General features: G+C 51.9%; 1 protein-coding gene across 3 annotated transcripts in view; it reads right to left on the reverse strand.

Annotated features, from left to right (window-relative positions):
* The window catches only part of SRGAP3 (SLIT-ROBO Rho GTPase activating protein 3), a 97,367-nt gene that overhangs the window by 33,511 nt on the left and 36,552 nt on the right, over window positions 1–27,304 (reverse strand). For all 3 annotated transcript variants that reach the window (XM_032193930.1, XM_032193929.1, XM_032193931.1), the window contains exons 2-6: window positions 21,285–21,477; window positions 16,975–17,137; window positions 9,306–9,368; window positions 2,601–2,786; window positions 1,712–1,840 (exon numbers count right to left, since the gene is read on the reverse strand). In XM_032193930.1, the coding sequence (XP_032049821.1) occupies window positions 1,712–1,840; window positions 2,601–2,786; window positions 9,306–9,368; window positions 16,975–17,137; window positions 21,285–21,477 (734 nt within the window). The remainder of the gene's footprint in view (window positions 1–1,711; window positions 1,841–2,600; window positions 2,787–9,305; window positions 9,369–16,974; window positions 17,138–21,284; window positions 21,478–27,304) is intronic.

Here is a 27,304-nt window from a genome sequence, read left to right on the forward strand (position 1 = left end):
TCTTCAATTCTCCAGGAAATCTAAGTTACAAAAACTACACAAAAACAAAATTAAAAAAAAAGAAGAAAATGAAGGAGGGAAGGGGGTGTGTGGGGAAGGAGAGAAAATACACAACAAGAAACGGAAACCCCATGAATAAATCAAGGTGTTATCACACCTCGCTGTTCAACTGCTTCCATGACTGAGTTGTTCAGTGTATTTTATAAGATGGCTGAACACATCTTAAATAAAGAGAATAAGGACATACTAAGAATAGATTTTGTTAAATCTATTTAAAATCTTAAAATCTTGATATTCCTCAGGGGTTTTGCTTCAGACTTATTTTAATTAATGATTGAAAGAATAAATAAACGTCAGTTGGTTAGGAAAAAAAATAAACACTCCAGCACATTTTTAAATTATACATTTAGGTAATGATGAAGCCAGAAGGCGAACCCGGTACTTATAGATTAGTAATTTATGTGCTCACTGAAGCAACTTCAGAAGGAAGAAACTGCGTAGTGCAATCTACACCACCATGAAGACACCTATCAAAGGAGGAGATGGAAAAGCCTGCTCTTGAATCATTTAAAGGCAGCTTGTAGGAGTCACTGATAAACACACAGGTTCAATTCCTGCCATCACTACAAAACTTGCTTCCAGGAGTCGCTGCCTTGAGGCTACGTTGTGCAGGGAACACTTTGGATTCAACTCAGCAAGCGCTGCCCCTAGCTAAGGAAGCACTTCCACCCCTGCTTAACTGCCAGCACACCTGGCTGCCACCACAGCTGAAGAGGGCTGAGCACCTATTCAAACTGGTAAAAACTGCAGATATGTGTAACAGGAAGATTTTTTCTTCTGTTTTCAACAACAAAACTGAAAATGTATGCAATTCCATGAGACCATCTGTTGGAAATGCAGACTAATCAATGTGCTAGGTGGAAACCTCAGGATCACCTGCCCCATGGCAAATTCTACTCCCAAGGCTCTGGACTTGGAAAAGCTGCAGCTGCAGGAAATCCTACCCAGTGAGAGCCAGAGATAAGAAGCTGTCACTTTAACGTGAAGGAAAGCACTGTTTCTGCACGGTCCCAAAGCAAGAACCAATACAATATACACTGACAACCAGACCGCAACATGCTTGTGATACGACATGAAAGATGAAGAAAACATCCAAGCAGTTTCTAGTTTGTAACTGTATGTTATAGGTGCCTGAACCACAGAGTTGGATCCAAACCTGGACTCCTTGCTTATGCTCTCACAAAGGTGTTGCCGTGTATGCTGGCTCATACCATGCAGTTATAACAAAAAAACTCCATCTTTTTTTTTTTCCAGACACTGATGACAGAAGGTTCTACGGAGCACAAATAAAAATCAATTACTTTGTTGTGTGATCATGTGGCCACCACAAAATTCAGAGAAGGCTGACCCATATAATGGCAGCTCCAGTTCTACCCATATATGCCTATGTCAGCTGAGGGGGAAGTCAAATGCATGCGTGTAACTGCAAGGGAAAAAAACAGGGGAAAAAATCCAAGTTTACAGCACGTTATCAGGCCTCAATTAAGCATATTTTAAAGCCTCAACAAATCCCCCTTCATCACCATCATGTACGAGTGAAAGCGCGTTTAAGTGCGAGTGCATTTAAGAACCAAACCGTGCCTAAGACTTAGCTCTGCACTTGTCAGGAGAAAAAAAGAGTAGGATGCGCACAGAGGGAGGAAGCACTTACATCGATGAGGTCGGAGACATCGTGGATGTAGTATTTACTGACAGCTGCGTTGGTGGCTGCCAGGTTCAGCAGGTAGTCATTCCTGGCTTTTGTACACTTCAGCTTGTTTTCAGAATATTTGGCTTGTCTCTGAAAAAGCAAAACGGAGCGTTAGAGCATAAATAGGATGCTCCTTACACAGCTTCTCTTCCTGCAGGGCCCCACAGCATCCCAGAGCCTGGGTGTGACATGTTAATTAATAACATTTGATATCAGTGTGATAACAGACACCCTTTCCAGGCTGGAGGAGAGCACATCTGAGCACGGACACAACCAGCCAATGCACAGTAAGGGCATTCTGCTCAGCCATACCCCGTGCACCCGAAGCACAGCTGTTCTGCCTTATCTGTACGGTCATGGAGGTTTTGGCATCAATCAAAATTAGAGGGCCAAATTTTCCTCCCAGATATGCTGACATGCATCTGGACTAAATCCAGATTTATGCAGCTGTATCAAAGTGGAATCCAGCCCAGAGGCCCAAGCTACAGAATTTAGAACAGGGCCCAGAATTCGAGACTCTGTACAATAGCAGATGTGCTTGGATCTGGGGCATTTGTTCAGAAAGATCACTAGTCTGAAGGTTTAGCACAGATTAACCCTTCACGGAGGCTTGCTGGGGGACAAAATCCCAGTGCTGGGTCAGCACGCATGAGAATGCTTCCCAGCTGAGGAAGCTTTGCTCCTTCTCAGAAATTAACACAGGAATTAAACAGTTTTGGAGATTCCAACCTCCAGGAGGATTTGCTGAAGCTGCAGTGCTGTTCTGTGCAATGAAACGGGCCGGAGCCAAACTCCCCCCACTGCAGAGGGAGCCCTGCAGACAGCCCATGCCTGGCTCCTGCTCACCCACCTTCTCCTTCATCTTCTCAATCTTCTTGACGGAGCTCCGCCGCTGCGGCCTGTCCTCGTGCCGCAGCAGATTCACGCTGATGTCCCCTGACTTGTTGAACTGCTTTTCCTCCTGCTTCTCGGCCTCCTTCAGCTTGCTCTCAGCACTGATGCTTTCTGCATGGTACATGTGGTAGGTCTTCATCACCTGAGGAAACGAGACTTTGTGAGTCAGCTCCTCCAGCACCAGGAGATGCATCAATGCAGCAGGTGAGGACAACAGCCACGGGCAGCGTGGAGCACTGCCTCTGCTCTGCCAGGGCTGTCCGAGGCCACTTTGGCATTAAGGAACAACAAGGTGAGGAGAAAACTATCACAGAGCCACCTCATCGCTATTCTGTAGCAGGTGTAAGAACCACCACACCCCGCTCAGTCCCTGCTGCAGGAACAGCCTAAAACAGGACTCCAGCACACGCCTGCACTCAGCGAGCACTGCTCACCTTCCTGTGGGGAAATGAGAAATCACCTCCAGTGCTCTGCAGTGATCATTTTAGAGCTGGCAAGAGGAATGCATCTGCTCTTCTCCCTTTATGCCTGTAGTCACATTGTCCCCTTGTATCATCTCCCTTCAGGATCCGGATGCCTTAGTTCACATTGCCCTGACAAGGCCCGAGATGCCCGACTTCTCGCTGAAGATCGGTCTCATTCTGAGTGCCTGGGCGCTGGCAGCCATGGGACTGGGGCTGGTACAGGTGTGGATGCCAGGGCTGGACGAAGCAGAGGTGCAGGGCAGCCCACGGCAGCAGCCCCCTGCCCTTCCACAACCCCAGCTGTTACTGGTGTTTCCTCGCTGGGGCACGGCACGGCTCTGCCTCCTGCCCAGCGCAGGGGAGCTGCGGCACAGCCGCCGTGAGGGCTCTGCCAGGTACGTACAGCACTGCTGCAGAGAACAGGATCGGGCACATAAAGGTCTTAGCACAGCCCTGCTGGCCCGCACAGCAGGGTGGGGGCCGTTGCCAGCAGGTCCGACCCAGCAATGGCACTGTGATAGGGTTTGAGCCACTGCAGGCACCCAGTCCCTCTCCCCACAGCATCACTTGGCTTCATCTCACAGAATTCCCCTGAAATGGCCCAAGATTAAACACAACTTCAGATCAACGAGGTTTGTGAACATTTCACCCCACACGTTAGTCACCATGCTGAGGAGGGCATCAGCGGGGAGCAAAACCACCAGGCAGTTACCAACCGATGGCACCCCGCTGAGAGGTTTAGGGAACGATCCAAAGCCCCTCTCCAAGGGACAGCCAATGCCAGTCAGACACCCCCCCGACACGGACGGTGTCCCAGGGCACTGACGTTACCCCTGCAAACAAGCAGCTAGCAATGCAAAAATAATTAAAGCCTCCAACTGGGTTTGCTAGAACTGCTTAAGGAAGATGGCTGCAAATGGGACTGGAACCAAAATAACTTCTCTTGCCACGAGGTTTGAGGACAGATTGTAACCCCACAGGCAAACATCCTGATTCCTTCCCCTTTCTGCACCATTACACACAGGCTCTAACAACATCAAATTATTCAAACTACCACAGAACTGTATCCTTCATTCTGTCGTTACCGATCACCACGATGCCAGCAGGACCCAGATTTAGCGCTGAAGGCAACCAAGCGCTGCAGGAAGCCCCACGGTGGCTGCCAACGGGGGGGCCGGGATGCTGCCTGTGCCCCCAGAGCTGCACGCAGCATCCTTGCACCATGCCCTCTGATGAGCTTTTCCACCTCAACGTTTCTCCTTCTCTGACTGGAGCAGGACAGCGCCGATCCCTTGCAGAAGAGGTGCTGTTACACCGCAAGGAAAGCGGCCGTGCCTGTCCCGCGGGCAGGGGGCACAGCGGCTGGAGGGGAGCGAAGGCACGGCGTGGTCACATCACACCCCGTGCTGGCTGGCCAAAGGCAGAGCTGGACATAAAGGACGCCCTCCTCGCCCAGCAAACGCTCCCCTCAGATGTCGGCTGAGTGTCAGTACTGCAAGGCAAACATTTCCCTGGGCTCCAGAAGCGCGGCCCAGCACCGAGCCCAGCACCGTGCGGCAACACCACGAGTGCCAGAGCAGCCTTGAAGGGTCAGAGACCCCCGAGTTAAAAAGGAGCACGATCCCACAACTGCAGAGCAACTTCACGCAACCCTGGGTGAGGAAAACAGAGTTCTCCTCGGCTGCGGCTGGCAGCGTGAGCTGCGGTGCGTTCAGCCTGAAGCATCGGATCGCCTCTCCCACCAAGCACCGACGTCAGCTCCGAATGAGCTCCACATGCTGCACCACGGACTGCACAAACGAGCCAGCTCCTGTAGGCAACTGCGAGGGATAGCAAGCAAAGGCTTGTGCCTGATTTCTGAGATGGTCAGTGTCAAAATCCTGTAAACGTGAGCCACAGATTTCAAGCTGCAGTTTTGGCAGTGAACATCACAGCACGCATCAAACAGGCACTTTCTGAGTTCTTCCTAAGGAGAAGGACCGAGGGGCTTCCCTGAGACCTCCTTATCGTCTGCCACCGCCTTTTGGTGAAAATCTCGGAGGAAAGTGAAATAGAGGAAATAGAGAAGCCCTGCACTCCAGCACAGCCTGGCAGTAACGAGGAAGGTTCCTTCAGCACCCAGAAGGCGACACAACAGCAAAGCCCAGCGGTTGGGTGATGGACCAATTTGCACAATTTCTGTGAAATCTCAAGGTTACGACCCAGTTCCCTAACAAGAAAAGCTGAATTACTCCTCCAGCTGCCTGCGCTCACCCCAGGCCCCCGCAGCCCCGACCTTTGCGCTGTCACAGCCCACCCCCGGCTGCCCCAACGGGACCGGCTCTTTGTGATGGCCAGAGGAGCTCCAAAGGGTTCTCCTTCCTCCCGCCTGCCCCTGAAGGAGCACCACGGGAGCCACAGGTACAGCTTCCCTGAAGGTCTCTGTAACAAGGTGCGAAGGACTGAACAGGGCCGGCAGCTAACCCGCTGTCCTCACAGCTCGGCGCTCACACGGCTGAAACGACTCCTGGAACAGCTCGCTGCCAGCCACGCTCCTCCTCTGCTGCCATGTGGCGCAGCTTGTGCTTGGAAATGCAGGGGCTATTTCTGATTGTTTTAATATCTGCCCTGATTCTGAATGAGGTCTGCCCACACTGCAGCAATCAGCCCTTTGATCCGCAATTCCCCGATGCCTTCCCAGCGCCTGGAACAAAGTGGCGCTGCCCCTGTCCTGTGCTATTGTCTCATAAAGCAAAACTGCCACAGCTGCGTCCCCGGGATCTGCTCTGCAAATAAGTTAATTAGCTGCAGTGGAAGGAGAAAAATGTGTTCCAATGTTCATTAGTTATTTAACAACACAAGTTGTTTTCCAATATTAATAACAAGTTCTGAATAAAGGCCACCGCCAAAACACCAGCCATACACGGCGCTGCGTGCTGCCCGCAGCTGGGGCTGCTTCATCCTCCCACACAGCTCATCATTAGGTCCTGACCCACAACTGCGCTCAGACGGAGGCTGCCTGACCCCTGCTGAGCACAGGCTCGGGCCCTGCTGAGGTCAAGGGGCCCCAGAGGGCGGAGGTGAGCACAGCCCCGGGCCCGGCCCCTCTTTGTTCTACGAGAGGGGCGCATCCGTCAGACCGACAGGCACCCACTGCCATCCTCCCTGCCCGCAATGCAGCCAAACCACTCTTCTAAGAAAGAAAAACGAGGCCTTTTCAGTGGGTTTCTGTGGTGCACCACTGTATTTCTGCTGTGTGAGCCGGTCAGTGAGTTCTGTAGCACGACCCTTGCAGAAAATACCTGCTCAGCAGGGCGGCACGGCAATACAATTCATTTCACACTTATTAATCCCCTTCCGTATCTCCTCCTGACACAGGATCACCCCGGTCCGTACCACAGACACCAACCTGAGCGTGCCGCCTTCAGCCAGAGCCTGCCTGCACTGTGGCTAGCCCCACACATCAAAGGGCACGTCGGCACTGCCATACATCAGAGCGCACAGCATTACACAGCGCTTACAGGAAACACCACTAGAACGTTGCTGTGGGGCCATTCTTTTTCCTTGCCCTAATTTTGGCCTGAATTCTTCAAAGACAAATGCTTACAATAGGGAAAGCGGCCCGTGAGCAGCATACAACATCAGACCATGCAGACTCTAACCTGACAACCTATCTGCAGGAGTCTATAAAAAAGAATCAAATTAATGAAACCGGCTTTAATTCAGAGCTTATTTCTGTACAAAACTGCTCACAGGTACTCCTATTTCAGAATGACAGTCATCTACCTCCTATTTAATTAAAATCGGGGTGGTTTGGGGGGTTTATGTCTTGCTGCAGAGAGAGTCTGCAGGGTGACTTGCATCAAAACAGCAACGAGGCTGAACTAAAATGAATTGAGTTATTTTGGTTTAAGTTTGAAACTGAATGCCTCAGAAGCCTATAAAAAATTATATTATTTCTACACTCTGCACAGAGCTCCCCTCTCAAAGCCCAAGAAAGCAGCCTGTCCAGGGCACAAACTACGGATACATGGTTCGGCCACAGGCGAGATACATGGAAATGGTTTCCTGGTGTGGCCAACAGATGGATGACATTTGGCAAGAATGAGCTTTGCACCTGTGAGCCAGTTGTCCTTATTCTGCACCTGGTTTTGTCAGGAGTCACAGTTACTGAACGTGCAGCTCCTGGGAACACAACATGCTGTGAGGGACCTGCCAGCAGCAGTCCAGCCCCAAAGACGTCCCAAAACGACACAACCACAGTGGGCCAACCTGCAAGCCAGGCATGCAGTCAGGCCTCTTCCACCAGCTATCTCCGGGACAAAAAACCATGGACCGGAGGAGAGCTGGTCTGTACTGCAGAGATTTAAGATGGTCTTGGTTGCCTGATAAGGCCTGCTTTTGTTCACATCTCACTGTGAGTTTTCACTTGTCTCTCCCCACACTCTTTCCCAGCAGGATGGCAGACACCAGAGGGCTGTGCTGCCATTCAGCAGGTGACTGTCCCCCTCTGCTCTGCACTCAGGAGGCCCCACCTGGAGTACTGCACCCAGACTATGAGAGGGCTCTTCATTAGTGGGAGGGTGCTGGGGCACTGGGACAGGCTGCCCAGAGGGGCTGTGCAGTCTCCTTCTCTGGAGATGTCCAAAACCCGCCTGGCTGCCACCCTGCACAACGTGCTCCAGGTGATCCTGCTTGGCAGGGGGCTTGGACCAGATGATCCTCAGAGGTCCCTTCCAACCTCAGCCATTCTGTGTTTCTGTGACATAATTACCCCGTTATCTTAGCAGCAAGGTCAGCTCAAAAGAAGCACAAAGCTCTTCCACCCATTCAAACGCATTCTGCTCTGCACGCGGGAGCAAAGCAGTAAATGGAGCGAAAATTCAGTTCCCCTGAAGATGAGTTTTGCCACAGACCCAAGAGGACCAAAATTACACTTTCTGCTTTTCCTTGCAGTTCCCTTTTCCTGCAGCTGAGCCCCCAGCTCACTGCTGATCCTCAGACTGACTGCACTGTGTGCTTCCAGTCATGCTCCTGTCCCACATGAGGGTTCTGAGTACACCGGTCCACGTGCACCAAGGTCAGCCCAACCCCTGTTATTCGTTGTTTGTTTTGCACCTGTCATGCTGCTGCAATTAATCTGGATTAGTCACTAGCACTAACACACCTTGTGACATCCACCAACCAACCACCCAACCCTCTTGCAAGCTTTTTAATCCAACCTGGCTGTCCACCCCCACTGCGGGACTCACAAGAGCCGAGTTCTCCCACAACCAGTGCAGAAAAAAACTATTAAGAGGAAGATTTGTGGCAGAAATATCAAGTAATGTCACTCATGGTCTGTTGTTTAGGCCTATTTTTCAAAAAATGGAATAAAATCATTGTTTAGGAGTAACCCTACTACAGTGTCATTTCTGTACCAGTAACAGTTACAGCTGAAGGAAGCCATGTATCATCTTAACTTTCCTGTATAAGACAGATGTTACATTGCTTCATTAAACTTAAAGCACAAATAAAATAAAACAAAATCCTACGGCGCAAGAGACAGAAGCAACACAAAGATTTTTACTACGAAAACCTACTTGAAGAGCGATGTCCTGTAACAGCAGGGTTTCACCTGGAGGCACAGACTGCGTTGCCACCAAAGCGCTCAGAGCAGGGGGATGAGGGGGAGCACATGCTAGTAAGGAGTTCTGTGAATTCAGCAGCAGAGGGTGTGTTCAGCCAGCACCCACAGGCTACCAGACTCATGAGCAGGTCAAGTTTCAGCCACAAATTAGCACTGACAACCCAGAGCACAACTCACGAGCCATTAGCACCTGGCAGAAAGCACCAAGCAAGCGAAAACTGAAAGGGGCAACTCTGTGAAGAAGGCAGGGCAGGTGAGAACACTGCAGACACCAGGGATCGTCCTGGATCATGCCCAAGACATCTCTGTTTGTGCTCAGGTGGCACAGTTAGATGGCAGGATCCACTGCCTGATGAAGACATGGAAGCTCTTTCCTGCAGGACAGCTGGGAATTTTTTTCCCTGCTTCCATCAAAACCAGCCAAGAGCGAAATGTTTCTGGCAAGCGTGTTGTACTGCGTGATGGCATGAGGGTGAGAGAGACTCCTAAGGTAACTAATGCTTAACAGACATTTTGTTCTCACAAACCAGTCTCCTGGGCCCCCCTCGCTGCACAGGTTAGCCGTGAGCAGGATGAGTTCATCACTTACCGTGTAAAGCTCGTTGGTGACTTTCAAGAGCTCTTCATGCATCTGTAAGCCGATTTCCTTGCTCTGGAAGACAAAAAGAGCAAAGGTTGAGACTCTTATGCTCACAACATGCATTTGGGGAAGGAAAACACTTTTGGAGCAGGCAGTAAGACTCCAGGACTGCCAACCATTCCGTGCACCTCTCTCCATCCCGATCCCCCAGCACAGTTCCCAAGCACCACCCCGCTGTGCCAGCCCGACCCCACGGGCCCTCACCCCGCTGAGGAGCTCCCTGGCCCCACGCAGGTCGGGCGCTCTGCGACGAGCCCACGGCCCCAGCACCCCGCGGCCCAGAGGACTTCACGTGAGGGGCACCAGAACAAACTGCGGAGGCAGGCAGAAGGCACACAGAGGGGGAACGGGAACCACACAAACGTGCGGCTCAGGCGGGGAGGCAGCAAGGTCACAGACTTCTCCTGACAAGCTGGGCAGAGGCGTGCGGGAGGCTCGGAGCACTGGCAGGGCGCTGGTGCGGCACCGCGGCACCTCGGGGCACCTCAGGGCACCTCATAGCACCTCGGGGCACCTCATGGCACCAGCAGCAGGCAGACAGCCCGTGAACGCTGCCAGGCTGGCCGGCAGGAAGCAGAGAATTGTTTTCCCCCAACTTTCACAAACCGAGGGCGAAGCCGATCCCTGTGCAGCGAGCAGGGTTTGTTCCAAGCCCCGCCAGCTCCTGCGTCCAAGAGAATCCTGGTAATCCCCAGCAAATGCGTTCACACCCATCCCACAGAGAACAAAAACACAGCAACATATTTATGCCGCCACTATCTAGCTGCATTTTTCACATTGCTTTCATGCCTGTAGGGTTTTTCTTTCCTTCTTTCAGTTTACAATGCAGTGGGTGGACCTTGGCAGCACAGCTGGGCTCTGGTAATGCCTGCCTTAAATGCCTCCTGCCCCTCCGAGACCTGCCCTCTCCTGGCTCCCCTGCCAGACACACGACTTGTCTGCTCCTTGCCCTGCACTGGAGTTAACTAAACTATGCACATTTTAATTACAGACATTTTTTTTTTTAATGAAACAGCCCTGCAGCATGAGAAATGCCCCAGGGGCCTTATTTACGACACTTCACAAATCCTGTCTAATATCCTTCCTGCTCCAGAAGCTGAAAAGACAGCATCAATAGGGCTGCCAACCCACATCTGGGCTGTTTTTTCCATTTCTAAACATTAAAACCAAAATACAGATGGCCTCCTCTTCCAATCTGCCTGTGACAGTGAAGTTTAGAAATAAACCAGCATTTTGATTTCCTTTAATTTCCTACAAACCCTTTACAAAATAAAACGCAGAATTACCATCAGGAATACACGCAGCACAGCAAGCCCTCGTGCTATTTGAATTGCTGCATTTTCACTTCTGGTCCGTGTTTGTCCACGCATCGCCCAGCCTGGGCTTCCGAGCCCAGTGCAGAACCTCACACACGGTGTCATTTATTTCTCCTGCCAGCACACAGGGATGAAGCAGGAATTACCAGCAATCTTGGTTTTCCCTTCCATTGGCAAAATTTATCTCCAGTCCACAATCAGCCCCCGTGTGGCTCTAGCACGTGCCCTCTCCTCCCTTCTGGTGACCTGTTTCACGCAGACTGGCAGCATGCACAGAAGCAGAGCCTTGTCTCCTGCCAGAGGAGTGTGTTCCCGCCTGCCTTTGCCGACTTCCCAACAAAAGCTGCGCTCCTGAGCGTGGTTACGTGGCTGCTGCATTCTCCTGGCAGAGCTGGCTGCGTTAGCACTGGACGGACTCTCCTGTATAATAAATCATACCATAAACACCCGTGGGCACGCTAATCACTTCAGTTCAGTCTCCAGCCACCCAGCACCACCTGCCAATCCAGCTTGCTGTGATAGGTTTATTAAGGACACCTGCTGCTGGACTTGCAATTTCCCACCACCTCTGGTATTTCAGAGTGAAGATTATCAGGGTTTCCCAGCCTGAATATTTCCTTTTCCTTTCACCTCAGCCATGACCTAACCTCCCTCTTCTATTTGTCCTCAGTAGCTCATTTTCACTGCTCTGACCAGAGCAGCCCAAAGGCTGTCTCAGGCAGGACACGGTTACGAAATGCCCATGCCACGGTTATATAATGGAGTTTCCAATTTCCCAACTGCGACAGCCAAAGTTCAGCAGGCTCAGGATAAAGCTGACTGCGAGGTTGGCATCCTCCTCCCCCCGCCCCCTTCTCTGTGGAAATCCCTTCGCCTCCCTGTGCTTCCCCCTCGCTCCCTGCAGGACGGAGCAGCCCCCGGTGCCCCCGTCTCGCTAAAGCTTGGCTGCGGGTCAGGCCAGCTCCTCCTCAGCACTCAGGATGCTGCTGCAGATGTGCATGCACTGCCTTCCTGCCCTCCCTCCTAATTATACCCCACATCTCTCCGTGGAACTTGCTTGGCTAGGAAACGCTAATTGGAACTGGAAGATGTGTTTAAACTAAGTATAGATCCCCACCAAAACACCAAACAAAGTTAGAAAAAATAGTTCCTTTCAGATTTCTCTCAGCTAAGCTCAAACATCTTTGTGCATGGTCTGCCTGGCTTGTTGGGTGGGTGATGGCCCAGAGGCCTGGCCAACCCACACACAGTACAAGTTTAATCCTAGACTATTAAAAGTTAGCATTTAATGCAGAGAGGGAAGTGAGGCAGCTAAGGATTAAAAGCGCTCTGCATTCGGTGAATTATGCAGTAATTATAGTTTATCTGTGAATTAGTGTCAGAGCACTTGGAAGAGTCAGAGGACCGATGCATGCTGCTCCCATTCACACTCCCGTGAGGTGCCAAGAAGATGCCAATTAGCAGGAGGTGCTAAGTACCCCCAGCCATCTGGAAACCTCATCTGCTAGGAAACCCCAGCCCCTCTCCCCTGCCACCAGAGCCAGCATTCACCGCCTCGTCTCCAGGATCTCTCTGGTGGCTCACAAGCAGCAGCGCTGCAGGAGGCGTGCAGCACCCCGGGCAGGGGGCACCTCCAGGACGGGGCTTGTTCAGTCAGGGGCTGTAGAGAGCGGGCTCTCGGACCCCAAAGACCCCACGGCTGTAAGGGATCAGAGCAGTCACATCTAACCCTTCCGCTGACCCCCCTGCACAAACCTAAGCCCCCAGGGCCTGAACCAAGCCCTTCCCCAAGCCGGAGGACAGGCCTGTGGGCAGAGCCAGGGCCCAGAGGCAGCTGCAGCTTCTGCCTCTGCCCCAGCTTTCCTGTGCGACCGGGGGACGTCCACGAAGCTGTAATTTTCAAACCTAATTTTGGACTCTTAAATAGAGCAACAAAACTGGCTCAGTTGGCGTTCACATGAGTCACGTTGCCACTGAGGGACCACAGGTGTGTACATGCACTACATTCAAGGGTCTGTTTGCTTACAGACACTGCAAACCAGCCTCTGAAGGCACCGATGGGGACCACAGGGATCTGCAGCACTGCCAGAAGCCTCCCAGCAGAGCAGCACCCAGCCTCGTCCCGACCTCTGGCAGCTAGAAGCTGACAGCCTCACCTCTCCTCCTAGCTTGCTGCCCGCCCTCTTTGTAACAGGCAGATTGCGTTTGTATATGCATGAGACAAAGCCAGAACGTCCTGCAGCACACTCAAACCCCCTGGCACCATTCACCAAGCCCAAACTCCAACCTAGCTGTTTGCTTCATGCCTGCCATTCCCACTAAAAACACGGCTGCTTAGCGGAACAGCAACTCCTTCAGTTAGCAGGTCTGTTAAAATCCCTGCTGCTGCAGACACGGGGACAGGAAGAAGCACCATGAGCACGGACAACAAAGAACACTTGGTTAAAGAAGAAGAAAAGCTCTCCCTTCCAGACAGACACCGCTTCTTCATTAAATCCCCATCCAGGGCACGGCAGTACGGGACATAATTAAATCCACTGTCACGGCACGTAATTAAACCTCTCGCTGGGGAAACCGCGGCACAGTTATTTCGGACAGAGCAATGCTGTCTGCAGTGTGAGTTCTGTCCTGTGCCGGGAAGCAGCAGCCGCAGGGGGAGGCAGAGGGGGGGACGCCTGCCCGGCCCCGCAGCACATCCCGTGCCCAGGGCTCGCCAGGAGGAGTGCTGCAAGGCCTCGAGGGGACACGATGCAGCCCAGCGAGGAGCTCAGTCGGATCTCTGCAGTTCTGTGCCTTGGCACCTCCATTTATCGCCTGCCTATTGCTATGCTAATATTTGCCTTAATCATCCCCTCCTGCCCCAGCAGCGCAGCTCGGACTGGAAGCTCCAAGGACGTTTGCCCAAGTGAGCTGCCACTCGCTACGCTTCAGTTTGCAGGGGTTCAGCTGCATGACGTGAGCTCGAAGGATGAGCCAAACCTAAATAAAATTAAAATAATAATAATAAAAGCTATTTCTACATATCAGGACCACCTTACTAACAACTTAAACACATCTATGCTTTAAAGCCACAACACGGGATATATACTGTCTGTAGTGCCCATGGACAAAGTGGGTCCACTGATTTCAGCGATGAACCCTGATTTACCAGCATGACATCTGGTTTTATAATTTCTCTTTGACTCTGTATAAAAATGCTCAGGGAGGAGCACTTTCAAACTCTGGCTGCAGACAAACCCTCATGTTCCACCCCACCAAACCTCATCAAAACCCTAAAGCTGATCACTGTCCTGAAAAACCAGCCCTTGCTGAGTCCTCCGCAGACTTCTCCAGCTTGCAGTCTAACTTGATCCCCCAGGGGCTGTAGTCTTCTTTTTTTTCCCTCTATTTCACAACACTCTGTGATATTAAAAAGAAACGAACAATGAGAGGAGGGGTTGCATTTTTCCCTACAAGGCTTCCTTCTCACTTTCAAAGCTAACCAAGTTGTCCCTCACTAAGCCAAGAAGGAAGTGGAGAGCATGGCAGGGACGCAGCGGGCAGACTCCCTGCTGCCAGCACCACCAGCCCGAGCTGAACCTCCGCAGAAGAAACCCACAGCCCTCGGTTCATCCAGCACCAGGGCAGCGAGCTCCTCTCAGCGTTGGAGGGAACGCAGCTTCCCTTCTGGGCAAAGCCACTACTGCTGCAACTCGGGGGTGGCCCTGCAGCCACACGACCTGCACGGCTGGCCAGCCACAGCCACAGCCTGCAAGAGCGGATTTACCAGTGATGTCCCAGTGATGTCCCAGTGATGTCCCAGTGATGTACCAGTGATGTCCCAGTGATGTACCAGTGATGTCCCAGTGATGTACCAGTGATCCGAGCGCTGTAAGCCACCACCTTCTCCTCTGGCGTTTGATAATCACCTTATACCTTCTGCAAGGCCAGCGGCAGCCAGCACAGCCAGCAGTGACCTGAGCTGAAGTGAGCTCAGCCCTGCAGACACCTGGCTGCGCCAGCCCCCGCTCACACGCTGCAAACCCAACCCCAGCACCTCATACTTCTTCCTCTCCTGGATTTGGGTCACTCCAGAAGGCTTTCTGGCTCTCACCACAAAACGCGCGTCCAGCCGATGAATGGCGAACGCCAGGACGAGGGGAAGGGAAGGGAGCAAACGCTGCAGGTCACGGGGAGGGCACAACACTTGAGTGGAGCTGCACAAAACACAGAGCCCCCATTTAGTAACGAACGGCCCACACCAGCACTGAGCAGAGCGGGGGAAGTCACGGGGAGAAGCATCGCAGCGCTCAGCACCTTTGTTGGCAAATTACCGCTGCGATGATCGATTGCTTCTCAATTATGCCCGTCCTCAAAGCCCAGAGAGTACGGAGCTGCTGCTTTGCTGCCGTTGTTTACATTGACATAATGGAAGCACAATGCACAAAACCTGCCCGTCCCTCCACGTTCCCGCAGCATGTCACAGCCCATTAATAAATTCTAGATGGGAGGAATTCAGAGTGACATCTCTGGAAAAAAAATGTTACCCTAATTTACCATCAAAAAGCAATCTGCGACCAAACCAAACAGCTGAACCACGATGCGGATGCCTTTAACCCTTCTGGTGTTGGTTTATTTGCCTGCCAGCCCTGTGCGGCACGGTCTCCCCAGGAGGAGTGCTTGAGGAGCTTTGGCCATTATACTCAAAGCCAGAGTGGGTAAAATACTGAAAGACGCCTGCTCTGAGCAGTCTAACACCAGCTGCAAGGCTGGACTGCGTATCTAAAGCAACCTTTTATCAGGATGCTCTGATTTCCACACACGTTTCTCACCAAGCACTGCTGCAAAGTGCTGCCCGATGCCACTTTGGGCACAGTGTGCAATAGGTTAAAAAAATAACCTGAGTATCCCCAAAAACGTCAACCTTCCTACCCACATCAAGGGCAAACGATGACACAAAATAGGCCTTTTCAGTGATTTAGCTGATCATTATTCCTGGGGACATGTGAGTCCTGCTACAATTCAAGCCTGAAGGGACAAATGCCAGTGAAATCACAGATCCCCACAACCCAACTGCAAAGCCTCCCTTTGATTAAAACAGGGGCTGGCTTGTGCAGGCTGCAGATGAAGTCGGTGCTACTTCACCTCACTTGGCAGAGGATGGGGGAGGGATGAAAAAGGAGCAACAACTTCATGCAATGTAAGTGTTGTGTCTTAAAAGTTAAAATCCAAAAAGAGGAAGAATGGAGAGGACTGAGGAAAACCAAAGAAATAATCCTGCTGAATGGATGAAATACTTTCATCGTCACATGGGAGAGGATTGACTTACCACAGTCAAAATACTTCATTTTACGCCCTTGTTTAAGTGATGACTGGATTTGTCCTACAGATTAAAACAATAAATACTACCACAGTCTAATGAAGTGGAAGGATAGTCTTGATATACATCTCAAAACTGGGTTCAGAGTAAAGTGCAAATGGGAGGGAGATGGAGACCAACATAGAACTAACCAGGACAGGAAAAGGGATGACATCCCAGATCACAACAGGAAGTCCAAGCCTGCCCCTGCAGTTTCATTTCTAGGTTAGATCCATAAACTAGAAGAAGCTAGCCACAAAAAATATCCCATTAAATTTAGTGCCCAGCTGGGCTAAAATTTCAAGATAACCACTGAGTTCAGAGCTCCTCTCCTGTGCAGTCAGCCATCCCGCAGGGCTCGCCCTGCTCCATCTCTTCAGCAAGTTGCCTCTGAGAATTTTACTTGGCCTGCCGTCCTATGGCTTTACACTGTCACATTACAGAGTTCAAGCTCCTCTCTCAGTGAGAAAACCAGAGGTGACTGACACTTCTTAAAAAGTCTCGTTACCCTTCTCTGCTTTTCAGCAACGCTGGCTTTCTTACACCCATTTACACCGTTGTTGGGCAGAGGGGACAGGCTGTGCCCAGACACCAGCACTGCTGGCTGCAGCTTTGGGTGCAACTTTGACTCCATCTCTGTGGACTCTGTCCCCTCTGCCTTGCTGGACCACGATCAAAAACCAGCTATTCTCCAACTGATTTCAAGTCTGGCTTTTCTCTAGGGCGTCTCCAAGTGTTTTATAATGTTAAACACTCCCGTGCCAAAAATAGGGCAAAAAGCAGTCTCAAAAATTCAAATGCCCAGTAAGTAAATTCGTTTTCCATCTTCAAAAAAAGTTTCCAACTTGTGTAGAAGTCCACAAAAGACTTCTTTAAAAAACAAAAACAAAAACAAAAACAAAACACACTAAGTCATAAGGACATATTCTGCCTGTGCAGAGCTCTCAAACACAGCGGTGGTTACCTTTTTAAAGAGCCTGATGACATCCTCACTGATCTGCGACAGCCGGACGATGACATTGTTCATGAAGATGTCATTCAGGGTGGCATGATCTCTGCTCTCTCGGCGGGTCTGTGTCAGAACCAGGTACCAGCAGTTCACAGGGGAAAGCAGGTGCTGATCTTTCCTAGGGAAATTTGGAAAGAAGCAAAAATGTCAAGGGAACAAGTCAAGAAGGCACACGATTTTCAAATGAATGCTGTTAGCATATTAACATTGCCTCCTTCAACAGCACAGAGCTGCCAGAATTCACCATGCCCCCAGAGAAAAGCATGAGCTGCTCTCGTCTCCTCACACAGAAACACTGCAGCACACGGCCAAGCACCTGACCCTGCAGCAGCCACAATGCCAGCTCCTCCAGCCCTTCTGCTTTAGACACCGCTAGCTCGGATCACTGAGCTCACTGCTCGGTATTTTGGTGGTATCAGGGGATTATTGTAACAGCCACCATCTAAATATGTACCGGGGGGAAAGGTGGTAACTCTCATCTCATTGTGTTCATTCAGATTTGGTCAGATCAGAGCTGATCCCCCTCCAACACCACCACACTGCTGTGTGCTGTCCCTCACCGCGCTGCCGGCCACCGACCCTACTGCATGTCCCAGGACATTTTGTTCTTCTGTGAGCTCCATCCCCCAGATACAAACGTTGCAGGGAAGCAGTTTTCATGAGAAAACAGCACCACGAGTCTCATGTTCATCCCTGCAGAGAAAGAAACCACGCGGCAAAGCGGAGGTGACACCGGCAAGGCGCAGCCCCGTGTCCCCACCTGAGCCCCGCGTGCTGCCTGCCAGCCCCTCGGCTCCCCGCGGCACAGGCTGCAGGGCGCTGCTGCCAGCCACAGAACTCAGCCCAGCGCCTCGCAGGCACCAGCTCTCTGCCAGCACCCACCCCGCAGGGCTGCAGCCCCGCTCTCTGCCACTAAACCAGGGGGCCAGATCTTGCCCTACTTGTTAGGGAGAAAGCAAAGTCTTAGAGCGGTTCCACGATTTCCCCAACCTTTGGAATCCCAGACAAGTAAGACGACAGCCACCTGCTTATCTGCAGTGCTTTGACAGGTTTTATTTTGAGCACTGGACTTGTCCCAAGCACAATGCTGATATGGCACCAGACACAGGTGAATTAATTACCCTGGCATAACGACTTGCAGAGTAACTGGCTCCAGCCAGCCCTCCCCTGCCCCAGCGCCAGTGACTCACGCTGGCCCTTGCTGAAGGGCAATTCCTGCTCACCCTCACGTCTCCCCATCACTGCTGCGTCTGCCCAGGTCAGCTCTGAGCTGTAGCAATGCCCCCACCTTGTAACTCAGCTGCTGAGGCGGGTGTAGCTGGAACTGCCCCCAGTTTTGGTAGGGCTCCAGAAGAAATGGCCTGGGACGTGCCCTCTGCCAGCCCGTGGAGCTGCCCTGCATGGCTGGCAGCCCTGGAGCCCTGCGCAGGGGGAAGACATGGCCACTTGGTGGCCACTAGGAGAGGGAGGGCTCTTGGAAGGCAACCACAGCCCGGCAGAGCCAGTTGGTAATTCAGGAGCGCGCCCTTCCTCGCCATCCACTGGTCTGGATGAGATGGGAAACCTGCCTCTTCCCTATGATGAAGCAGTGAGGTCAGGGAGGCAGCAATCCCTTCGAGGCTCTGCCAGAGAGGGGAGTTTTGCTGCTTCTTTCCGCTTCGTGCTATTAATACAGCTGTCACTTTCCTTTCAGAACAGAGCCCATTTGCCACGCAATCTGTTGCATCGCATTTAGTCCGCTAAACAGTGCTGGAGAAAACGTTTTAAATCCAATGTTAACACGAAGTGTCTGTGCACAACATGAAAATATTCATGTATGCTGAATATTTACCGCCGCGTTAATCCAGCCCACGCTGCAGACAACAAAGGCTCCCGTGAACTGCAGCACATGGCGGGTTGGGAAACCCAGAAGTGCCCCGGAGCCAGAGCACCACGAGAGCGAGCACGTCCACGCCTGGCTCTGCCGGGACAGCAGCCGAGGGGCATCCGAGCCCCCGACCCGCCTGGAAGCCAGAGGGGGTCAGAAAAACTCTCCTCTGAGGGAAATTTCTGTGAGTATTTCACACATAATGAGAGCGAGTAATCTTGACACATTCCGTTTCAACAACACGAAAACCAGCCTGCGCTGTTTTCCCACGCATTGTATTTAGTATTAAAGCAAATCAAAATTTTCAAAAATGATACAAGCAAAGCAGAACACCCCTGTGTGACAGCCACACGCTGAGACCCTCTGAACAAGGCAGCTGAAACGATCCATTGCCAGCACTTCACCTACACCGCTTCCTCTGGTCACACCGCCGTGCTGCTGTGGGCTGTGCTGTGCTGGGGCTGGGCTCCGAGACCAGTGAGCGCCTTCCTCTGCGCTGAACACGCTGCACATGAACCTACCAACAGGCAGGGACAAAGAGGTTTGGACAGAAAACGTTGGTGTCCCTCTCTTGAGATGGAGCGAGGCATCCGAGGACTGGGCAGAAGCGTGCACAAATCCAGCTGACCCTATGAACGCTGCCAATACCCTGCAAAGCACGGGGCCCTGGGGCCTGGGTGTTTTACAGAAGCAGAGAATCAGTCACCTGCGGACACTGTACAGTACAGAGCGCCTTCCTGGCATCTTACATAAGATAAGCAACGCCCCCAGCTCTCTCAGAAGTGCCCTGATGCGGCTCTCAGCTGGCAGGAGGCACACACACAGGCGGCCTTCGCAGGTGCCCATCTTTCCAAGAACAACTTTGTGAGCCCAAACCCAACAGCTCCTTCCCCAGGATCATTATCCCTGACGTACGAGACAGCAGCGCACAGCTGGCAAGCAGCAGCCAGCTGCAGAAAGGACAGAGAGAACCCGAACGGCAGCTCGTGTTGAGCAGCCTTATGCATAAGACAACAGCAAATCCTTGCTCACTGGAGAGACCGAGTAAACAGATTAAATGGGATTTAGTAATATGGAATAAATAGGATTTAGTAATGAAACAGCAGAAATTGCTGCTGCTGCGGCTGAAATGGGGAAAAATAATCACAGGAGGTCAGAGAGATCACAAAGTGCCAGGGGCTAGCAAGCTAAGTGCATCCGGCAGGCAAAGACCTGTTTTCTAGGAAAGTGGCTGTAGTTGTTGGCCAATTACACCAGCTTCATCTCCAGCAAAGGACACGCTCCCTGTTGAAAGAATATTTTACGGATGCAGCTGCCAGTGGGGAGACAAAGGCCGGGAGTTTCAAAGCGCTGCAGGGGAACCAGCCACAGGGAGCATCAGCCTCCGTGCTGCAGTGCTGCTGCGTGGTGCCAGCACCCAGACCCCAACGGCCAGGGCACGGGGGCACCGCTCACGCTGCCAGCAGGAGCCCTGTGCCCCAAGAGGAGCCAGGGAGGGCTGGTCCTGGCTCTCTCTCTCTGGTCCTTGTGAGGAACGCGGCCAGCAGCTCCGATGATGAGCTCGGCGGCTGCTGAATTACACATGTGCTCACAGAGCCTTGTCCTGCAGACCCCAGCCTGCCGTCCCCAACAGGCCATGGGGAGCACGCCCGCGGGGTGCAGGAGACCAGGGAGCAGCTCCTCCGAGAGGACCGCGGCGTGGCCAGGAGCCTGGGAGTCCCGGCCACCAGCAGCACTGATTCCAGATCCCGGCTGCAAAACCCGCTCACCTCCGGGCTCAGATCCTGCCTCAAGCTTCCTTTTTTTGGATCTCTCGTTTTAGGCAAGCTTGAAAGTGTGGTTACACTGAAGAGACTGCTTTTGAAAACTTGCACACGTTCACACATTCAGGGATTTTGTAATTTTCATCATCAGTTTGAGTTTCACACTATTCCAGATCCAACTCATACGTCCCATTTCAAAGCTTTGTTTTAAAATATTTACATGGAAAGCATACATATTTCATTTTCAAAAAAACTGTAATAAATTAGATTTCCAGAAGCTGCTTCCAAGTCTGAGCCTGTAAGCAGATCTATGAGCAATGGGAAGCGTTCTGACACTGAAAGATTGGGCTGCGCACAGAAACCAGGGTTTATGAAATGGGCCTACCATTATTCACACAGTCAAATCAGTGACCAAATTCAAGCCTTTAAAAAAAAATACAAGGGCCATGACTCCTTCCAAGCCCCCAATCCATATTTTTTATTCTACTGCTCAAAGAAGTACCTAGGAAGCCCAACTCCAGCAGCACAGCTCAGTATTGCTGCAGCAGAAGTCCTGAAAAGCTCTCAGACCTAGAGCTTGAACCAGTTTCTGACCCTTGGTTTTGCACCCCCCTGCTCCTGCAAATGCTGCTTACTTGAACTGGTGCTCTCTGGAGCTGCGTATCTTGGAGGAGAACCGCTCAGCCAGCTTCTCCAGGCTCCGGGAGTACTCCAGCTCTATCTCAGCCTTCCTGCGGAAGAACTCCTGCAGGTCCTGCAGCAGCTGCAGGCGCGACTCCGACTGCTGCTCCAGGCATTTGAACTGCTCCACCAGCTGAGTGCGGATCTCTGAATGCACACAAGAGGAAAAGAAAACACAGCGTAAGCAACAAACACTCACAGGAGGGTTGTCTGTCTTGTCATAGAGGAAATCTCACAGGCATTGCTAGAGCAGGCTCCCGCACGCGCCTGAGATTTAATCCAAGGCTTATTAAAGTCAACAGATTTTTTTTCCAAGTGAGAGCTGAAGAATTTCATTCACCAGCCTCATATTAAAACCTTGTTCTTTGTCAACATAAACAGCTGCATAAGGACACAGACCCTCAGAGCTGTTCAACCGCCTACTTGAAACTAGACAACGATGCTTCAATTTGTCTATTACCACCTGAAATTCTGAATTCTTCACTTACAAACCAACTCGCTGTTTGCTCTCCTGTCACCTGAACACCTGCAGAGGAACTGACAAGGAACTGCAGAAAGCCGCTGCTATAGAGGCACTCCTCACCCCCTGCCCTGCAGAGCTGGTGGCTGCAGTGGCACATCAGCAGTCATTGCTCCGTGCTGGCTGCTGAACTGGCAAGGTTTTACGTAACAGTCACGCAGAGCACTGACTGAAATCATAAACCATTTATGGACAATTCCGAGCTCTTTAAATTCGCAAGGATCCCACATGGAGGAGGTTAAAACTGCTGTGGTGAGGATGTGTTCTTCTTTAACACCCCTTCACATACCAAACAGCGAGCCCCTCCGAGCCTGGCAGGTGAGCTCAGAGAGCTGCAGGAACAAGGGCACCCGCAGCAACCTCATTACTGGGTCGTTTAGCAAGGGCAGGAACGGGACCGGAGGCTGCAGGCTGCATGAAGGTCACCTAAAAGCAAAAGCTCCTTGGAAATAATGAGTGTGCTGAAAACAAAAAGGTAACTCCAAATTTAATCAGTCACCTGCCGTGGGATCCCCCTGGGCTCCTGCACAGAGCCAGCACTGAGGACACGCCGACCTCTTTGGGATTTGCCCCACGGCCTGGCCCACACGCAGCTTGTGGTGCTGCAGGGTTCCTCTGCAGGAGCCGCACAGGGGCACCCGGAGCGCTTCACCGCTGCTTCTGCTACATGGGGCAAGGATGCTTTAACACCACGGGGCAATAGTAACCCTGGTTTTGCTACAGACATGGACCACAGCGCCTGGAGAAGCTTCCACGTTGCAGAAGTCAGGCGTCACGCCTGAAGGCTGGTCCCGTCCTTGGTAGCTGGGACTGCAATTGCTGCTGAAAAACAGCCCAGGCTTTTCAGAAAGGTCTCGTGTACGCAGCACTGCAGCTCTGCTGTCATCAGAAAGCCTGCTCTGAGCGGTGACACCTCACGGCCACCTACGCAGCCGTGGCTTCCTGCATCCCCCAGCTTTGCAGCCGAGCAGGGACGGGATGCGAGATGGCCAGCTGGCGCTGTCATCCGCAGAGCTCCTCGGAGACGGCTCCCCTGGGGCAGCACGATGGTTGCACGGCGCTGCTCCGCGCCGCCAAGCCCTGGGCAGCGAGCGGTGGCATTCACCGGAGCTCGGGGAGAAAGGGGAGCTGCCTGTGGATTAAGCCTCCTAAACATCTCTGCTACGTTCCTCCAGGATACAAAGGTACCGGTTTCGTAACAAAACATTTTTAAAACCTTCACATTCCCCTGCTGACAAGAGTTTCCTTCCCACACAAGGTCAGTGAAAATTTCATTACATCCCATATGGATTTTACATTCCCACTCCTGCTGGTGCCAACACAGGACTTGCTTTACAGCTCTCTGCTCTGCTGAGCAAGTTTGATATAGATTTTTTTTTTTAAACACAAATTTGGTCTCTAGTTCCCTCGTCATAGAGGATTACAGCCTGAGGTGGTTTCTAGAACAGCTCTTAACAATTGTGGCAATGCACAGAAATACAAAGAATATCAATAATGCTTCTCCAATCTTTTCAGTTTCCAAAATCTCCCTGTTTTTTTCCCAGATCTGAGCTTCTGCTGCCCATTTGATCTTCGTGTCTGACACAATGTCTCCTCATCTCTGGCAGTGGTCACTCAAGGCAGCTCAGCCACCAGCGACAAGCAGCACCTCAGCGAGGCTGCAGCAAGGGTGCTCTTGGTCAGCCGGGCACCAGGAGAGGCACATTTTGACTGTCTTCAGCAGAATTTTTGCCTGTGAGGCACTGCTGTGACATTTCCAAGCTCCCCTGCACAAGTTCACTGGGGCCAGCAGCACCTGAGGACACCGCGGCAACGAGCGGCCCCTGCAGACCCAGAGCCCATTAGCCGCGACCCCGCAGCCACTGGGCGCCGAGCCGCCACACAGGCAGGTGGAGACGGCCACTCACCCTTAGGACTCGTGGCGCATTTTTAATGGAAAAGGGTTGCAATTGAAAACAAAATTAAGGGTTACTGGCATCATTAATGCAGCAGGCAGCAGCAATAACACAGAAAACGACGTTCTTCTGAGCTCCAGAGGGCTCCGTGAGTCAGTCACTCACGAGCGCAGCACCTGACAGAGCCTTCCTCGCTGCTCCCCGCTCCCATAGTTACTGCTCTGCTGCATGCAAGAGGCACCCTCGTTTCAATTAAAACGCACTTGCTCTTAAGTAGCCTTTTCAGAAAATAATGAACAATCCAGGCCGGCAGAAAAGCCTTTTTCCACCTTTCCTGCCTGCTGCCTAGGGAACACGGCGCACTCGGAGGACACCTGTATGTCCTGCCTCGAGGTGGAGCCGGGGCCCAGCCCCACCGACAGCACCCGGTGCCCTGCGGCCTCCCTCAGGCAGGAGGACAGGAGGAGGGCACAACCAGCGCCCCGGGTGCCATGATGGGCGCCAGCCCAGCGTGCAGGCCTCACACTGCCACGGCTCGACTCGGCCGACTCGCCTCACGGAGAAATGCTTCTCAGGAGAGACCTGAGTGAGACGAGCCCAAAGCACAGGCAGCTGGGCACAGGACAGCTCACACTCTCTGGAGGCACAGCGAAGGCCACAAGCAGGAGCCGAGGTGCTGGCAGCCCACCGGGTGCTCACCATCACTCAGGGACCGTCCCCTCCACCCCGTGGCTCGCCATGACAGCACCCCTCCTGCCCGTGCCCTGCCTGGCCGTCTAAACGGTGCTAAACATGTCTCAATGACATAGCCCAAGCCCAGCCTGGACTCCGTCTTGGTTCCAAACTGATATTCTTATTTATTTATTTTTAAACCCCACGCTTATGGCTTTCATTGCTAGGACGAAAAAAGGCTCCTTGCCATGACAAGCAAACCTCACTAGAAAAACTCTCCAGCTCTGGCTTTTATCCATCACCATTAGGACGTAAACACAAACACCACAAGTCCACCAGGAGTATAGCTGCCTCACAGTTTGTGTCTTTGAACATGAAATTTGCAGGAACGTTTGCTTTAGGACGAGCTAAAAGCATTTGCCAAAAAGCAGAAAGCAAAGCATGAAGAAAGTCATGTGGCTGGTCACATTTCCACACCCGTTTGTGCGAAATAATCCCACAGTTCCATACACAATATATGAAACCACAAACAGGGCCAAGTAAGAAGGCCAAAATGAGCTGTTCTCCCAACAAGTGCGCTAGAAAGCCCCCCGAGTTCCCTGAACTCCGCCGAACGACCGGCTCTCCACGTTTGCTGCTTCTTCCCCCCAGTTTGTTTGGCTCTGTTTGTAAGAAAGCAGTTTGCAGCGTGAGCAGTCCTGCCACTTAAAATGCAGAATCAGAGGCAGCAAAAGCAAGACAAATTATTTCCTCAGCTCTTCTGAAATACAATGGCAGGGATATCGGAGAAAACAAAATTCCTTGGCAAACGAAGGCACAGCAACAACGCTCTGGACAAACAGCAGGACTGCTAATCCAGCCGAGACACGGAACAGCTGCACTCAGAAGTCCTGGGGAGCTGGCTTTGTTAACTATTTTCAAATTAATTACCCCACCCCGCACCCACTGACTGCTCGTTACTGCCAGGCCATGCATCCGGCCAGGGGAGATGCCAGCAGGGACGGGGTTGTCAGGGGGGACGCAGGGCAGCCCCGCAGCCCTCCCCGAGGACAGGCTGGCAGGGCAGCCAGCGGGACGGGACGGGACAGGGCAGGACAGGATGGGACACCCCACCAGGCAGCACAGAGCTCTGGTGTCTTCACACCCAATATTAGCCGGGCAAAACCTCAGCCTCCAAGACTTTCGAATCTCCCCAGGCAGGAGCCTACGGCCCTTGCAGAGCCTGGATGACAGATCCCACGGTCAATCCAAGATTACCAGAAAATCTTATTACGAGAAAAACCTCAGACATCTAAGCTACGGCGGGTTTATAAATGAATGGCAACAGTAAAAATTGCAATCAAAAAAAAAAATCCACAACCCAGAAACTTGGAGTTATTCAAAACCTTTCAGAAAACTGAGAGCTGAGTGGGTATGCAGTTGTTGGGTACAAATATAGGAAGGGGAGTGGAAACAGCCCCAAAGTGGAAACAGCCCCAAGAAAGCAATGATTTAAATCAGTACTAGCATGAGATGAGCAGACTGGCCATGAAGAAAGTCAGGTGAGAAATCAAAAAACTGTAGTGTCCTGGGCCAGGCAGCCGGAGGCGTGTGACGCGACGTCGCTGCGCTGAGGATGGCAGCTGATGACACCGTGCTGGGGACATGGAGCTGCTCGTGGCCAGCGGTGCTGGATGTCTGGGCGGCAGCTCCTCGGCGGCCCTACATGCCGGTGGAAGGAGGCCGGGGGCTCAGGGGAGCTGTATTTTGACATTGCGATTGTTACAACCCAGTTACAAAACTGAACCCGGCTGAAATCTTGTGCATGACTCGCAACAAAACACTGGGCTAATACAGACAACAGCAAAGAGCTACAGAGAGGAAGCAATCCTTTCTGATGCGGCCTTTGTAACACCAGGCGCTGCTCCCACGCTGCCACACGAGGATTTGCAGCTGCTCAGACATCTATCAGGCAGCAGCCGCCGCGATGCCCGCGCGCAGCGGCAGAGCTCAACCAGTGTCAACAGAGAGGTCGGTTGCACAAAGTGGGAGAAAGATCTCCACGGAAAAGTGTTTTTGTCATCGTTTTCTTGACACAGACCTTCTCCAAAGTGCTCTCTCTGGCTACAGCACACGGGGCTGGCAGCACGACAACGGCTGAGCCCCACTCTTACTGCAGCAGCCCGGGGTGAGGGCAGCTCGCACCAGCAATGCAACCAACTGAACCTGAGGTACTGGTGTTTGACTTCAGACACGGACCTTCAGAAATCCTGGAGCCAGTGTGACTACACCACAGCAAGACCAACCCTCCCATCTTCAGGGAGCGCTGCATTCGGGCTGGAAACTGGTATCCACAGGTGTGCCAATGAAAACAGGCACTTTCTCTAGGTTTTTCAAGGCTCTGGAACAGTGCTGCTTGGGTTGATGCTGACATGCTGGCCAGTAGATCAGATTAAATCTCATTTTTTCCTATCCTAGGCTGCTCATCTCATCCCTTCCCCAGTGAGGACAATATTGGCAGGATGCACAGAGACAGTGTGATTACACGCGTTCAAATAACATACCTCTGACAACACAGCTGATGCAGTGCTTTACAAAGAACAAAATTCTTTGGGGCTAACTGTGGCCAATTTGAGCATTCAAATGAGAAGTAACATGCTTGTGTGGAGAGGTCAAGATGAATACAGTACGCTCAGTTCCAGGTCATTATTAACGTGTTGCTACTTCCACCGGGTCCGCCCTCAGTTTACTGAACGTTATTTTCCTTCTTTTTTTTTTTTTTTTTTTTTTTAATCTAACAATGAAACCCCCAGATGAATGCTGCTAGTTTAATGCAACTTTTACCAGTGGTGTCTGTTTTTATTATTCCCTTACTGTGTCCTCATATATTTCACATATTCTCCTGGGC

This window comes from Aythya fuligula, chromosome 10 (genome assembly GCF_009819795.1).
Source record: "Aythya fuligula isolate bAytFul2 chromosome 10, bAytFul2.pri, whole genome shotgun sequence".
NCBI classification, from domain to species: Eukaryota; Metazoa; Chordata; class Aves; order Anseriformes; family Anatidae; genus Aythya; species Aythya fuligula.